The sequence below is a fragment of the Lemur catta genome, chromosome 6 (assembly GCF_020740605.2).
Source record: "Lemur catta isolate mLemCat1 chromosome 6, mLemCat1.pri, whole genome shotgun sequence".
Classification (NCBI taxonomy): Eukaryota; Metazoa; Chordata; class Mammalia; order Primates; family Lemuridae; genus Lemur; species Lemur catta.
In genome coordinates this window covers 52,944,161-52,957,675 of record NC_059133.1, presented here as the reverse complement: position 1 = coordinate 52,957,675, position 13,515 = coordinate 52,944,161, and the positions used below count along the sequence as shown (strand labels likewise).

The following is a 13,515-nucleotide window of genomic DNA, read 5'->3' as shown; positions in this document are numbered from 1 at the left end:
CCACAACTACCCATTGAGATGAGAGGCATTATCTTCCCTTTAGAAATTTAAAAACTGACCTTCTTTCGAGAAATAAGTCACTAGTCAGTGATCACCCAGGCATAAACAAGTGGAGCCTGGTTTCAAAACCAAATCCTCTGACTCCAAACCCCAAACTTTTACATTTCTACATTTGACAGCACTGCTTCCTCCTGGATAACAAATCAGAGATTTAGATTTTGAACACACACAGACAGCTTGTCAGAATATTAGATTTATTCGTTTTTTCTTTTCTTTTTGGTTACCACCTTCTTTTATATTCCAAGACTCCCAGCCCCAGGAGCTAAGTCATGGCTCTTGAATAAGGCCCACCCCCGGTAGGGAGCTGAACTTACTACTTCCGACACCAAAGGAGTCATTGTAGTCGTTTCTTCCAAGTCACTCGTATCTGAGGTGCCCACTAAGCCCTCCATGCTGGTCTCTGGCTGAGGGGTGTTTGCCTCTTTCTCATCATGATAATACTGGATCAACTGCTGAACCCCAGCCTTTAATGCAGGTTTAAGTGCAGCACTGATCACTAGACCCGCCGGCCCCCCTGACAGCCCGCTCATGGCCATCAGAAGGTCATATCCCAGATCTATGGCCCCTTCTTGGCTTCGTTCCTTGGCCTTGTCTGAGCAGTTCTGAGCAGCATAATAGAAAGCTGTGCCCAGGTTGTAGTAAGTTCCCACTCCTGGCAATAGCTGGAGGATACTGTGCACACCTTGTTCTTGCTCATTCTCACAGTTATTGGTGGGGAGGGAGCGTCGGCCCCTGTGTGAGCCTGGTTGCTGACTGGCTAACAGCTGCAGAGCAGCGGCCAGGGCTTCCACTGACACTCCCCTCCCTGTGCTTCTGCCTTTCTGGAGCCTTTGAAGATGGTAGATGAGGACCTGTGTAGCATTCACACCACCCCAGCGGTAGAGCTGAAGCTGCAGGGCTCCGATGTCAGCCTGGCAGCCAGCTTCCTCCAGGGCATTCCTTAGGGCCAGGCCTACCAGGAACTTGGGTAGAGGGGCCATGTGGGTGAAGCCAGGCAAGGACTTTGGGAGCATGGTCTGGCAGGACAAGGGGTCTGAGGAGGGTGTCTGGGATCCCAAGGACAAGGGAAGGTACATCAAGACATTTGCCTGGTTTCTATATGAAATGGCATCCACAGGGTGTAGGAGGAGGCAGCAAAGAAGCAGCTCAACTGGTATCATGATGAGTCCGAGGCCATGCATGTTTGAAGGAGAGTTCGGAGCAGAGCACCCTAGAAAGGGGAGAAACCCAAAACATACAAACAATTTAAGCTTCTGTTTTGTTTAGGTAAAGGCCTAGGAAATAGGAAATGCAACCCAATTGCTCCCACTTGCTTCCATTTACAAATCACCTAGGACTTCCTCCATTTTTTTCCCACCCACTTACCCAAATTATCAGAGTCCAGTCACTGAGAAGTGAGACTGCCTTAGTAGATTTGGTCGTTCCCCAATACTGTTCTGCCTAGTTCTCTGTCCTATGAGGAAAGGACATATTTGCTTTCCCCTATGATCAGTAAGGGACGTAATCTCTGCAAATATTTGCCCATTTTGTACTGGCTGCTGAAACTTTGTTCCTTGTCACAAATTCAACCTGAATACCTAAGATCTTGTTCTTTGGTATGTCCTATATGTTTCTGCCACTTTCCCACATTCCCACTCTAAACTCTGTCACCCAGGCTGATATGCAGTGGTACAGTCATAGCTCATTGGACCCTCAGACGTCTGGCCTCAAGTGGTCCTCCTGCCTTAGCTTCCCAAAGTGCTGGGAATACAGGCATGAGCCACCATGCCTGGGTCCCTAGTACATATTAAATGCACAATATTTGATAAGAAATAGGGGCTGGCTGCTGCTAAGCGGAGAGAGGCAAGGCTAACATCAGTCACATGTGTGTTTAAGCACGTGGATGAAATAAAGAACATATATCTGTGCTAAGTAGTCTCCAGCATTTCTAACTACTTACTGTGTCCCATTCTTGAACACAGTCCTGGGAGTGGAGACTTATCACCTATGTGGCATTGAATATCTGAAGTAAACTTGGATAAATTCCTGAATCATATCCACATAAAGCACTTAAGAATAGCTGTGGTCAGCTTAGGCAAAAGCGAGACCCTGTCTCGACAAAAAATAGAAAAATCAGCTGGGTGTGGTGTGGTGGCACATGCCTGTAGTCCCAACTACTCAGGAAGCTGAGGCAGGAGAATCGCTTGGGCCCAGGAGTGTGAGGTTGCAGTGAGCTATGATCATGCCACTGCACTCTAGCCAGGGCAGGTGAGACTCTGTCTAAAAAAACAAACATACAAAAAAAAAACAAAACCCTAAACTAAAAAAAAAAAGGAAATGAGAAAATGATTTTTTTAAATTATTGAGTTGTTTTTTTTTTAGGTGAAGAAGAAAATAAGTTTTCAGATTGAGTGGGGCTCATAGGGTACCAGAAAATAGATGAATAAAGACCCATACCTACTGTATTAGTCTGCTAGGGCTGCCATAACAAAAAATCCCAGACTGGATGATGGCCTAAACCGCACAAATTTATTTCTCATAGTTTTGGAGGTTGGAAGTACAAGATCAAAGTGTCAGTCAGCAGGTGTGGTTGCTCCTGAGGCCTCTCTCCTCAGATTGCCAATTTCTCATTGTGTTCTCACATGGTCTTTCCCCTATACCTAGAGACTCCTGGTGTCTCTTCCTCTTTTTATAAGGACACGGGTCCTATTGGTTCCACCCTTATGACCTCATTTAACCTTCATTATCTCCATAAAGGCTGTATATCCAAATACAGTCGAACCTTGAACAACACAGGTTTGAACTGTGTGGGTCCACTTATGCGTGGAGTTTACTCCATTTTTGCCACCCCTGAGATAACAAGACCAACCCCTCCTGTTCCTCCTTCTCAGCCTACTCAGTGCAAAGACAATGAGGATAAAGACCTTTATGATGATCCACTTCTACCTAATGAATAGTAAATACATTTTCTTAACATTTTCTATCCTCTAACTTACTTTATTGTAAAATACAGTATTTAATACATATAATATATAAAGTATTTTAATAGACTATATTATTGGTAAGTCTTCTGATCAACAGTAGGCTATTAGTAGTTAAGTTTTGGGGGGCTCAAAAATTATATGTGGATTTTTTGCTCTTTTTTTGAGACAGAGTCTCACTCTGTTGCCCAGGCTAGAGTGCTGTGGCATCAGCCTAGCTCATAGCAATCTCAAACTCCTGGGCTCATGCGATCCTCCTGCCTCAGCCTCCCAAGTAGCTGGGACTACAGGCACATGCCACCACACCTGGCTAATTTTTTCTATTTTCAGTAGAGACAGTGTCTTGCTCTTGCTGAGGCTGGTCTCGAACTCCTGACCTAAAGCGATCTTCCCACCTTGGCCTCCCAGAGTGGTAGGATTACAGAGTGACTTTATTTTTAAATATCAATCCACTTGACTAACCCCGAGTCCAGGAATGCCTCCAAAATGTCTAGTTGATATAGTACTGTTTATGTAGAAAAACCTATTCACTATAAGTTTCACCTTTGTTCCAAAACAACCCTTGATGCTGCTGGACTGATGCCAGCAACATTGTCTCAGCCACCTACACATTCTTTCCAGATCATGTATACTTTTTCCTCTAGATATTAAGCCCTGAGTCTAGGAGTTTGGAGTGTGGCGATCTACTTGTCTTGCAGCCGCCCAAGACCATGCTTCTGTCCATAAGTCCCCCTAATAAATCATCCTGTACTGACAAATTAGATTTATCTGCTTTATTCTTTGGTTTCTCATGTTCTTCAGCATTTGGGGCTCACCTTGCATATATGGCCCTTTCACAGAACAGAGCCTAACCCCTTTATATAAAGCACAAGACTCCCAGGAACAGTATTTAAGCCATGGCCCTTGAATAAGACCCACAATGAGGAGGAAGCTCAGTTCACTTCTTCTGAAGCCTTGCCCTCCAAGGCCATGGTTGTTGTTTGTCATCCCTTGGTGACTCATATCTGTGGTGCCCCCCAAGCCTTCATCCCCAATGTCTGACAGAGGGGTGTTTGCCTCTTTCTCGTAGTAATACTGGACTAGCTACTGAACTCCAGCCTTTACTGCAGGTTTAAGCACAGAGCTCACCAGGAACCTAAAGGCCCCCTGACAGCCTCAGCATGATCATCAGAAGTTCATAGTCAGGGTCTTTGGCCCCATCTCTGCCTCATTCCTTGCATATTTCTGACCAGCTGAGTACAAAGCTGTGCCTGAGCTTGAGCAGATTCCCACTCCTGGTGACATCTGGACCACATTGTAGACATGCTGCTCCTGCTCCTGCTCACAGTCTACAGTGGAAAAGGCACACTTGCTCTCCCTGAATCAGGCTGAACCCTGCCTAGCAGCTAAAGAACAGAGATCAGGGCATCCCCTGGGAAGCCCGTACCTACACTGCAGTACTTATGGCACCTTGTATCTGGTAAACAACAACAACAAAAGCCTGCATGCTTTCACATCCCCAGCCTAGAGATATAGCTGTAGGGTTCAGGAATCAGGCTGGTGGCCAGCCTGCTCCAGGGCAATCCTCAGTGCCAGGTCTATCAGGATCCCTAGTAGAGGGACCAAGGGGGTGAGGCCAAAGCAAAGCCTTCGGGAGCAGGGTATGGCATAACCAAGATTCTACAGAGGGTAGCTGAATCCCCAGAGAGTAGCTGAATCCCCAGAGAGTAGAAAAAAGGCACCAAGGATCTTTATCTGGGTTCCACAAGGTACAGCAGGAGACAGTAAAAGAGCAGGTCATCCTGGGTCTTAGGTTATACCAAGGTGGACCAGACTATGCTAGGATGGAAGACAACACTCAAACTGTTTCTCTTCCATTATGGTCTGATAGGAGCCCAGGGGTCAATTAAAGGACATCTCACTCATCAATCTTCAGTTTCTGTTCAAGTTGGGTCCCACAAATGGGAATGGGACTCAACTATTCTTTTTTTTTTTTTTTTTGAGACAGAGTCTGACTCTGTTGCCCTGAGTAGAGTGCTGTGGAGTCAGCCTAGCTCACAGCAACCTCAAACTCCTGGGCTCAAGCGATCCTCCTGCCTCAGCCTCCCGAGTAGCTGGGACTACAGGCATGTGCCACCATGCCTGGCTAATTTTTTGATATGTATATTTTTAGTTGTCCATATAATTTCTTTCTATTTTTAGTAGAGACGGGGTCTTGCTCTTGCTCAGGCTGGTCTCAAACTCCTGACTTTGAGCGATCCTCCCGCCTCGGCCTCCCAGAGTGCTAGGATTACAGGCGTGAGCCACCGCGCCCGGCCTCAACTATTCTTGGTCTCCCCATTCCAGATCACTAAAGACTTACTCTGCTTCTCTTCCACATAATTATTGGGTCCCAAATTCACACATTCCAGTTAGAAGTGAGACTGATCTGGTAGGTGTAGGCACGCTGCCCCATTCCCTGTCCCATGAGAAGGGGAGATGGTTGCTTTCCTTGATAATCGGTAAGGGATATGATCTCTACAAATATTTGCCCTTTGCTCAAACCTTCAGCCTCAAAAACACATTGCCAATTTCTACATGTCCCGGTCACATGTCCTCTCCAGCTCACAAAAGAGGCCATAGAGACCTAGAATCAAGAGAGATCAGAAAACTGGCTGATACAGAAGCAGTTTTTTATTTTTCTTTTCAGTTAAAAATTAACATAAGCAAGCTACAGCATTCAGTTAGGGAATTAGAAAGTATAAGGAAAATGAATGGGGAAGATTACCTTTCATGCCTAGTACATAATAAATCCACAGTATTTGACAACTGAAAGAGAGAGAAATTGGGAGAAGAAACGGGCTCGGACATACTGAGAGGGGTAAGGCTGATTCTCATTACATGTCTCTTAGCACTGGGATCAAATGAGGAACATACATCTCTCCCAAGCTATTCTCGACATTTCTAACTACCTACTGTGCCAAGTCCCTGTACACAGGCCTATCAGAGACTTTTGAGAAAGGGAATGTGTCTAAGAGTCCTTGCTATCCAAAATAAGCCTGGAAAGAATTCTTTATCAAATTCAGTATAATGCGTTTCAGAATGGTTACAATATGCACAAGAAAGTATATTTGATCTTCTAGAGGCATTGTGAGGTTCTCAATTTCGGGGCTTTTCATCAGTCGTTTGCGTACTTCTTCCAAATGCTCCCAAGACTCAACTGTGCACTTCTGGGTGACATTGATGGCAGAAGTCTTGAACTCTGTTATCAGCTCAGAGGAAGGGAGCTTCTCAGCAAATTCAACTATCAGTGCTGCTGTCTCGTAGAGCACCTGCCCATGCTCAGAGGTACATGCTTCAGGAAGGGTAACTGCGCGCTGGACCCGCCTAAGCTCCCCTGGGGATTCCCCCAGATCCCTCAGGATGGTGTTGGTATTGCCAACCCCTTCCTTCCCATTGAGCTTTTGACTCTCACGGATGAGGGTTTCAGTGGTGTCCTTCCCTCCCATCCTAATGAGCTGAAGCTGCAGAATATGCGCCTCAGTTGGGCAGCCGACCTCCTCCAGGGCCACCCTCAGAGCTAAGCTGGTCAGGTACTCAGGCAGAGGGGCTAAGGAGGGGGCTGTGTGCAAGAGATCCTGGCAGGTCCTGGGATCTGGGATAGGGATCTGGCCGGAGAGCATGTTTGATGGATGCCCAGTCTCTGTGAAAGATGGCTGGAAGTTCAGGGCCCCATTCTGGGTATTTATTGGAAAGGCAGCCACTAGGGACAGCAGGACACAGCAAAGGAGCAGCACAGTCTGCATCATGGTGGGACAGCAGAACAGCCCTGTTGGAAGGAAGAACAGTGCTCAGGTTGTGAAGTGGGGACAGGCTCAGGACAAAGAGACAGCAGACCTCTTTGCTAGCTCTGACTTCCCAGTCAGAGCTAGGAAGTGTCTTAGTCCTTAGAAACGTCAATTGCACTGAGCACACCTCACCCTCACTCTTAAAGGCTGTGGGTGATCCTCACCTGTTCCAGAAAGAAAGAAGCCAGAGGGCGAGATGGTCCAAAACACGTCCTTTGTCTTGGTACTTCCCTAATCTGAATGGATATTTTCCAGATCTCACTTTTTCTCTACCCCAGCTGAAAAAGTTAATGCCTTCTGAAATCAGTGAAGAACATTCACAAATATTTATCCACCTCTTCCTGGCCCAGACTTTGCCCTCCTTACCTTTGCCCCATGCTGACAAACAGGTCTTTTACTTTTGTGGGTCCTGCTTTTCCTGCCCCACATCCCTGTCACCCTAAGATTTATCCTAGACCTAAACTTAGATCAGGAAAAGCTCCTCTGTATCTTCTGGGGAAGAGGAAGGGAAAAGGCAGGGATGCCAATGATTTCTGGGTAGGAGACTTGCCATGGTTTGAATGTTTGCCCCCTCCAAAACTCATGTTGAAACTTAATCCCTTATGACTCAAGGACATCATTTAAAAAAAGAAAAAAAAAAACCCTGAATTGTTCCCAATGTAGCAGTATTGGAAGGTAGGAACTTGAAGAGGTGATTAGGGCCAGGTGTGGTGGCTCATGCCTGTAATCCAAGCTCTTTGGGAGGCTGAGATTGGAGGATTACTTGAGGCCAGAAGTTCAAGACCAGTCTGGACACCATAGCAAGACCCTGTCTTTACAAAAAATAAAGAGTGCACGCCTGTAATCCTAGCACTGTGGGAGGCTGAGGCAGGAGGATCGCTTAAGGTCAGGAGATTGAGACCAACCTGAGCAAGAGCAAGACCCTGTTCCTAGATAAAAAAAAAGAAAAATTAGCCAGGCATTGTGGCACGCATCTGTAGTCCCAGCTATTTGGGAGGCTGAGGCAGGAGGATTGCTTGAGCCCAGGAGTCTGAGGAAGCAATGAGCTATGTCTAGCTGGGGTGATAGGGCAAGACTCTGTCTTAAAAAAAAAAAAGAAAAAGAAATAAGAGGTGATTGGGTCATGACAGCTGTGCCCTCATGTATGGATTAACGGGTTAGTGGATTAATAGTTTATCACAGCAGTGAGACTGGTGGCTTTATAAGAGGAACAGAGACCTGAGCTATCATGCTCAGCCGCCTCATGGTTTGATGCTCTGTACCACCTCAGGATGCTGCAGAGAGTCCCCATCAGGAAGAAGGCCCTCATCAGATGCTAAGCCATGCCCTTGAACTTCCCATCTTCTAGAATTGTAAGAAATATTAATAAATTTCTTTTCTCTATAAATTACCCAGTTTCAGATGTTCTAAGCAATGGAGAATGGAATAAGACCCTAAAATACTTCTTATTCTATAGACATAGCAGGTAGAAGATCAGGAGAATAGAACCTATTGGCAAGTCAGTCAAATCAGTCAACTTTTTAGTCTTCCCCTTTTAATTAAAATGCAATACCTAAAACATATTCCTTACCATGGTAGTATCTCCTTCTGAGCCTGCATCAAAACTACAAGAATTGGGCTTCATTTTTCACTAGGGGTATCTGCAGTCTCCAAAATAGGGAAAGATAGCATATGGTACCTCCTAAAACTAGTAAAAAGGCCCACAGGTTATTGTGCCATAAAGGTTCCTCTCTGGTACTATGACCCACCTCTGGCAAACAGCCAAAGGGAACAGGCCAATGAAGAGGTCCAGCTCCCTCCTATTTCACTCTTTCCTTAGTTCTCAGGAGAGGCACCTAACAACCAAGAAGAAATCAGTAAAAATGATTTCTAGAAAAGGGAGCTATCGGTAAACACTCCTAAAATTGGGAGACCAATTGGATATCAAAGAATTCAACAATATTACCTGAAATTCCTGGGCCCTAAATCCGTGGGGAATCGCAAGACTCTACTGCTTCTGTATAGCTCAGGAGTGATTGTAGATCTTGTCCAATTCTCCCATTTCTGTCTTGAGTTTATCACCCATAACTGGGCCTATCTCTATTTCTAGGCTTTCGGTTCTTCAGTTGGTATCATCATCCTCAATATGAAATGGCCTTTTCTTTGAAATTCTTTGAATTTCCAACTCTAGTGCTTTGGGAATGACAGGGGAAAGAAATTGAATGTGTGAATATGGGAGGAGGAGGGAAAGTGGTGGTGAGTTTGTCTCCAGGACTGAGGAACAGAACGACAGAGGGATGAAGACAAAGGCAGGTTCCCCTAACCAGACTTCCTACCTCTGTTCCTGTGCTCATCTTCCACCTGTTCCTCATCAATGCCCAGCAGTTGTCACTTCTTGGGTGCTGGGGTTGTTTTGTTTTTGTCTTTAATTAAAAGTTTATTTTTTAGAGCAGTTTTAAGTTTACAAAAAAATTGAGCATAAAGTACAGGGTTCCCATATATTCCCTCTTCCCTCACCCTTCAGTTTTCCCTATTAGCAACATCTTACATTGGTGTGGTACATTTGTTACAATTGATTATTTTTATTTATTTATACATATATATTTGTGGGTCCTCCAGTTTCCCCTGCTTTCTTTGTCCTAAGAAACTGAGTGCCTCGGCTGCTCTGTGACTGGCCAGCCATATGTTTTCCCCTGTGGGCTTGAACACAAGCTGGGGCCTTGCACATTCCCAGGACTGACAAAGTTATTTAGGTTGTTGCTTGAAACACTGAAGGATCAACCATCTTGCCAAACAGTAGAAACTAGTTCCAGCCCTGAGTCAAATTCCTTAAACCCTCATATAATAAACTCCATAACCTGACCCCCATGTTAAGGGCATGCCTGAAGCTGGGCATGGTAACGTGTGCCTGTAGTCCCAGCTACCCAGAACCCTGAGGAAGGAGGATTGCTTGAGCCCAGGAGTTTGAGACCAACCTGGGCAACATAGCAAGACCTCATCTCTACAAAAAATAAAAAACAAAATTAGTTAGTGTGGTGGCGCACACCTGGAGTCCCAGCTATTCGGGAGTCTGTAGAGGGAAGATCACCTGAGCCCAGGAGTTTGAGGCTGCAGTGAGCTATGTTCACACCATTGCACTCTAGCTGGAGTGACAGGGCAAGACCCACTTAAAAAAGAACATGCCTGGGTAGAACTTATCCTTTCTTGCTGTCTGTAGCAAGGACACACAGCAACCTTCCATACGTAAGTTCCCCTAACAAATGCTTCAGACTGATCAGCCTGGTGTTTAATGCTTCTTTCTCTGGAATTCCAAATGGTCTCATCTTGTAGGTCTGGGGCAGTTCCTGTGGCAACTCCCCTGTCACCACTTTTGGGGTGACTCAAGCTGCAGGTTGAGCCGGACAGAACTAAATGTATATAATTTTTTTTCTGAGACAGAGTCTCGCTCTGTGCCTGGGCTAGAGTGCCGTGGCATCAGCCTAGCTCACAGCAACCTCAAATTCCTGGGCTTAAGCAATCCTTCTGCCTCAGCCTCCCGAGTAGCTGGGACTACAGGCATGTGCCACCATGCCCAGCTAATTTTTTTCTCTATATATATTTTTAACTGTCCAGCTAATTTCTTTCTATTTTTAGTAGAGACAGGGTCTCGATCTTGCTCAGGCTGGTCTCGAACTCCTGACCTCGAGCGATCCTCCCACCTTGGACTCCCAGAGTGCTAGGATTACAGGTGTGAGCCACTGCACCCAGCCAGAACTATATTTTTTAATTATAGTGTTTTTTTTTTCTTGGATGGGTGTCTTGCTATGTTGCCCAGGCTGAACTTGAACTCCTAGGCTCAAGTGATCCTCCTAAGGATCTCAGCCTTCTGCCTTAGCCTCCTGAGTAGCTGGGACTACAGGCATGTGCCACCATGCCCAGCTATTGTGTATTACTATAATTACTTAAAATCTATAGTTTACATTAGGTTTCACACTCAGCATTGTATAGTTCTATGAGTTTTGCTGAATGTATAGCACCATGTATCCAACTTTACAAAGTACTTTCACTGCTCCAAAAATCTTGGGTGTTATTTTTATCTGCCATTCCCCATCAGCTTGGTCTCCCACTGAAATAGGAGGAGGCATCAAAGTAGTTCCATTAGCCTTCCCACACCAACATGGCTGGTACATAGTAAGTACTCAACAGATGAGCACTCCTGCTGGTATCCCCAAGAGACACCAGGCCTTCTTTCTTTTTGTTGGCTAACAGGAAGGCCCCTAGGTCTTGTGCTCAGTGCCCCACACAGAGCTATTGCTCTCCAGAGACTTCAGGTTCTAGCTCTGGCTGAAGCTTTTTCACCTTTTCTGGGTTATCCAAATTAGTATCTATAATAACTTTCCCAGGACTCAGCTTGTCTGGACTCTGCAAGGTTTTCTATGGGGGCAAAGAATTTGAAAATCGCAGCAAAGGGAAAGAATCAGCCTCTGGATTTTCAAATTGTTAGTATTAACTCTTACCTTGTGCTTAATACTGCACTGGTAAAAATCTGCAAGTGCTGGGATCTTTATGGCTTTATTCACTGACGTATACCTAGTCTTTGGGTAATCACTCCCAAATGATACCCAATACCCAGCACGGTGACTACTATACAAGAGACACCATATATATATGTTAATTAGATGTATTAATGAATGTACCCTTGGGACCTAAAGGCAAATGAGATATGATCTTTGCTTTCAAGGGGCTCCCAGTCCAGTGGGAAAAAGAACAAACAAGATGAAACGCTGTAATATTGGTACCTTATCCCAGCTATAAAAGTGATTGCTCATGGTTTAGGGTTCAAAGAGTGATAGATTGCTTCACATAAGTAAGCACATTTGAACTGATTCTTTTTTTCTTCAAATTCTTAAATAAACATGTTTTTATTTCTCTCATAACTTTTCAAATGTGAATATTCTGTAATTCAGTTTTTACTTCCAGATAACTTCTTTATTGGATCTCAAGTCCCTTTTAAATAACATACTCTTATTCCAGAAGGCAGTTAGCTTTTCATCATTCTTTCTGTGTAGGTAACATCCAAAGACAAATCCCACAGGGACAAGTACATGAACCCAGTGGTCACGCACAAGGTGAAGTAAGTTCACCATGACTGCTGCAGCCTCAATGCCAACAAGGACCCCACAACCAAGGGCAGCAAACTGAGCTGATTCTTAAAGGATGAACCAGGGGTTGAACAGAGCCCTCTAGCAGAGGGACTGGCATGATCAAAACCTTAAAAAGGTCTGTTCTGTGGTGATTTTGAAAATAGTAAAGGGGTCAATAGTATAAAATATGGGTATATTCAGACATGGCAATGAGGCTGCAAAGAATGGCCAAAATCAGGCTTGCTAATCTCTAGACTTCGTCCTGAAAAAAGTGGAAATCATCAAATGCTCTTGAGCAGGCCAGTCACAGGATCAAAAGCACATTTTAGAAAGAAATTCTGAAAAAAGAACGAACTTATTTCTGCAAGCAGAATGAAAAATGAGTTAGAAGGAAGAGGAGATCAGAGGGAGGAATCCTGGAGGGTCAGCTATTTTAAGAGCCTAGGTCAAAAATGAGGAGGGGATGTACTTTGAGGGTGGAACCAATGTACTGTAGTATTAATATGTGGCTCATTCTCTTAAGCTCCATCAGCAGCAGCTGCAGCTAAAACTTTATTTGACCTATGACCTTGGGTGGTGCAATTTAAGGGAGAGGGATTCAGTTAGTTTCCTGGAGCCCCAACTTCAGTCCCAAGAGGCGTCCCTTAAGGCATATGGAGAGCCAATAAGCTAGATGGGGTAGAAGAGAACCCAGGAAGCAAGTGAAAGATTTTTTAACATAGTGGGTATGGGGTTTCTTTTTGGGGTGATGAAAATGTTCTGGAATTAGATTATGGTGATAGTTGCACAACATTGTAAATATACTAGAAGCTACTGAATTGTAAACTTCAAAATGGTTAAAAAATATACTTAAAACTGAAAGAATTCAACACCAACTGACCTGCAATGGTAGAAATGTTTAATGAGTCCTCAGGCATAAGGAAAATAACTTCCATTTAAAATATGGATGTACTCAAAGAAATGAAGAGCATAAGAAATGGTAATTACATGGGCAAATATATATATATATTTTTTTAAAGAAATATTGGACTAGCCAGCACAGTGGCTCACCATGTAATTGTAGCACTTTGGGAGGCCAAGGTGGGAGGATAACTTGAGGCCAACAGTTCAAGACCAGCCTGAGTGAGACACCATGTCTACAAAATATGGAAAAATTAGCTGGGCGTGGTGGCACATGCCTGTAGTCCCAGCTACTCGGGAGGCTGAGGCAGAGGATCCCTTGAGCCCAGGAGTTTGAGGTTGCTGTGAGCTAGGCTGATGCCACGGCACTACAGCTGGGGCAACAGAGTGAGACAGTGTCTCCAATAAATAAATAAATAAATAGAAAAGAAAAGAAAAGAAAGAAAAAGAGAAACAAGACAATGCAAAGGCATCCTTTACCTCTCTGATCTGAATGGCTATTATTTTCTGAATGTCCGAATCTCACCTTCATTCTACCTCAGCTGGAAACACAAGGCAGCAAGAAAGCTGATGGTGTCCAAGAACAGTTACGGACATGACATTTGTAATATTTATCCATCTCTTTGCTGACAGATTTTGTCCTCTCCTCTGCCCCATGCTGACAAACTGGCTTTTTCTTGCCTTATG

The 13,515-nt window shown here is 44.6% G+C and overlaps 3 protein-coding genes across 4 annotated transcripts; all 3 read right to left on the bottom strand.

Moving 5' to 3' along the window:
- Positions 1-233: 233 nt before the first annotated feature.
- LOC123639647 (apolipoprotein F-like) lies at positions 234-1,517 on the bottom strand. Its single transcript, XM_045553634.1, has 2 exons — positions 1,426-1,517; positions 234-1,270 (listed from the first exon to the last, which is right to left on the bottom strand). The coding sequence occupies exon 2, from the start codon at positions 1,239-1,241 to the stop codon at positions 294-296; it is 948 nt and encodes a 315-aa protein (XP_045409590.1). The 5' UTR covers positions 1,242-1,270; positions 1,426-1,517; the 3' UTR covers positions 234-293.
- Positions 1,518-5,654: 4,137 nt separating this feature from the next.
- LOC123639646 (apolipoprotein F-like) lies at positions 5,655-8,888 on the bottom strand. Of its 2 annotated transcripts, none has more exons than XM_045553633.1 (2): positions 8,772-8,888; positions 5,655-6,807 (listed from the first exon to the last, which is right to left on the bottom strand). In XM_045553633.1, the coding sequence occupies exon 2, from the start codon at positions 6,785-6,787 to the stop codon at positions 6,023-6,025; it is 765 nt and encodes a 254-aa protein (XP_045409589.1). In that variant the 5' UTR covers positions 6,788-6,807; positions 8,772-8,888; the 3' UTR covers positions 5,655-6,022. The 2 variants fall into 2 exon arrangements, with proteins under 2 accessions (XP_045409589.1, XP_045409588.1); XM_045553632.1 differs by lacking the exon at positions 8,772-8,888 and adding an exon at positions 6,991-7,371.
- A 2,825-nt stretch (positions 8,889-11,713) lies between these two features.
- On the bottom strand, positions 11,714-12,329 carry LOC123639645 (NADH dehydrogenase [ubiquinone] 1 beta subcomplex subunit 1-like). The gene has a single exon (XM_045553631.1). It carries the CDS (start codon positions 11,929-11,931, stop codon positions 11,755-11,757), a length of 177 nt encoding a protein of 58 aa, XP_045409587.1. The 5' UTR covers positions 11,932-12,329; the 3' UTR covers positions 11,714-11,754.
- Positions 12,330-13,515: the final 1,186 nt, after the last annotated feature.

Bases quoted from the DNA above. Each gene is read 5' to 3' on its own strand.
- LOC123639646 (XM_045553633.1), bottom strand. From the start codon at position 6,787: ATGATGCAGACTGTGCTGCTCCTTTGCTGTGTCCTGCTGTCCCTAGTG.
- LOC123639645 (XM_045553631.1), bottom strand. From the start codon at position 11,931: ATGGTGAACTTACTTCACCTTGTGCGTGACCACTGGGTTCATGTACTT.
- LOC123639647 (XM_045553634.1), bottom strand. From the start codon at position 1,241: ATGCATGGCCTCGGACTCATCATGATACCAGTTGAGCTGCTTCTTTGC.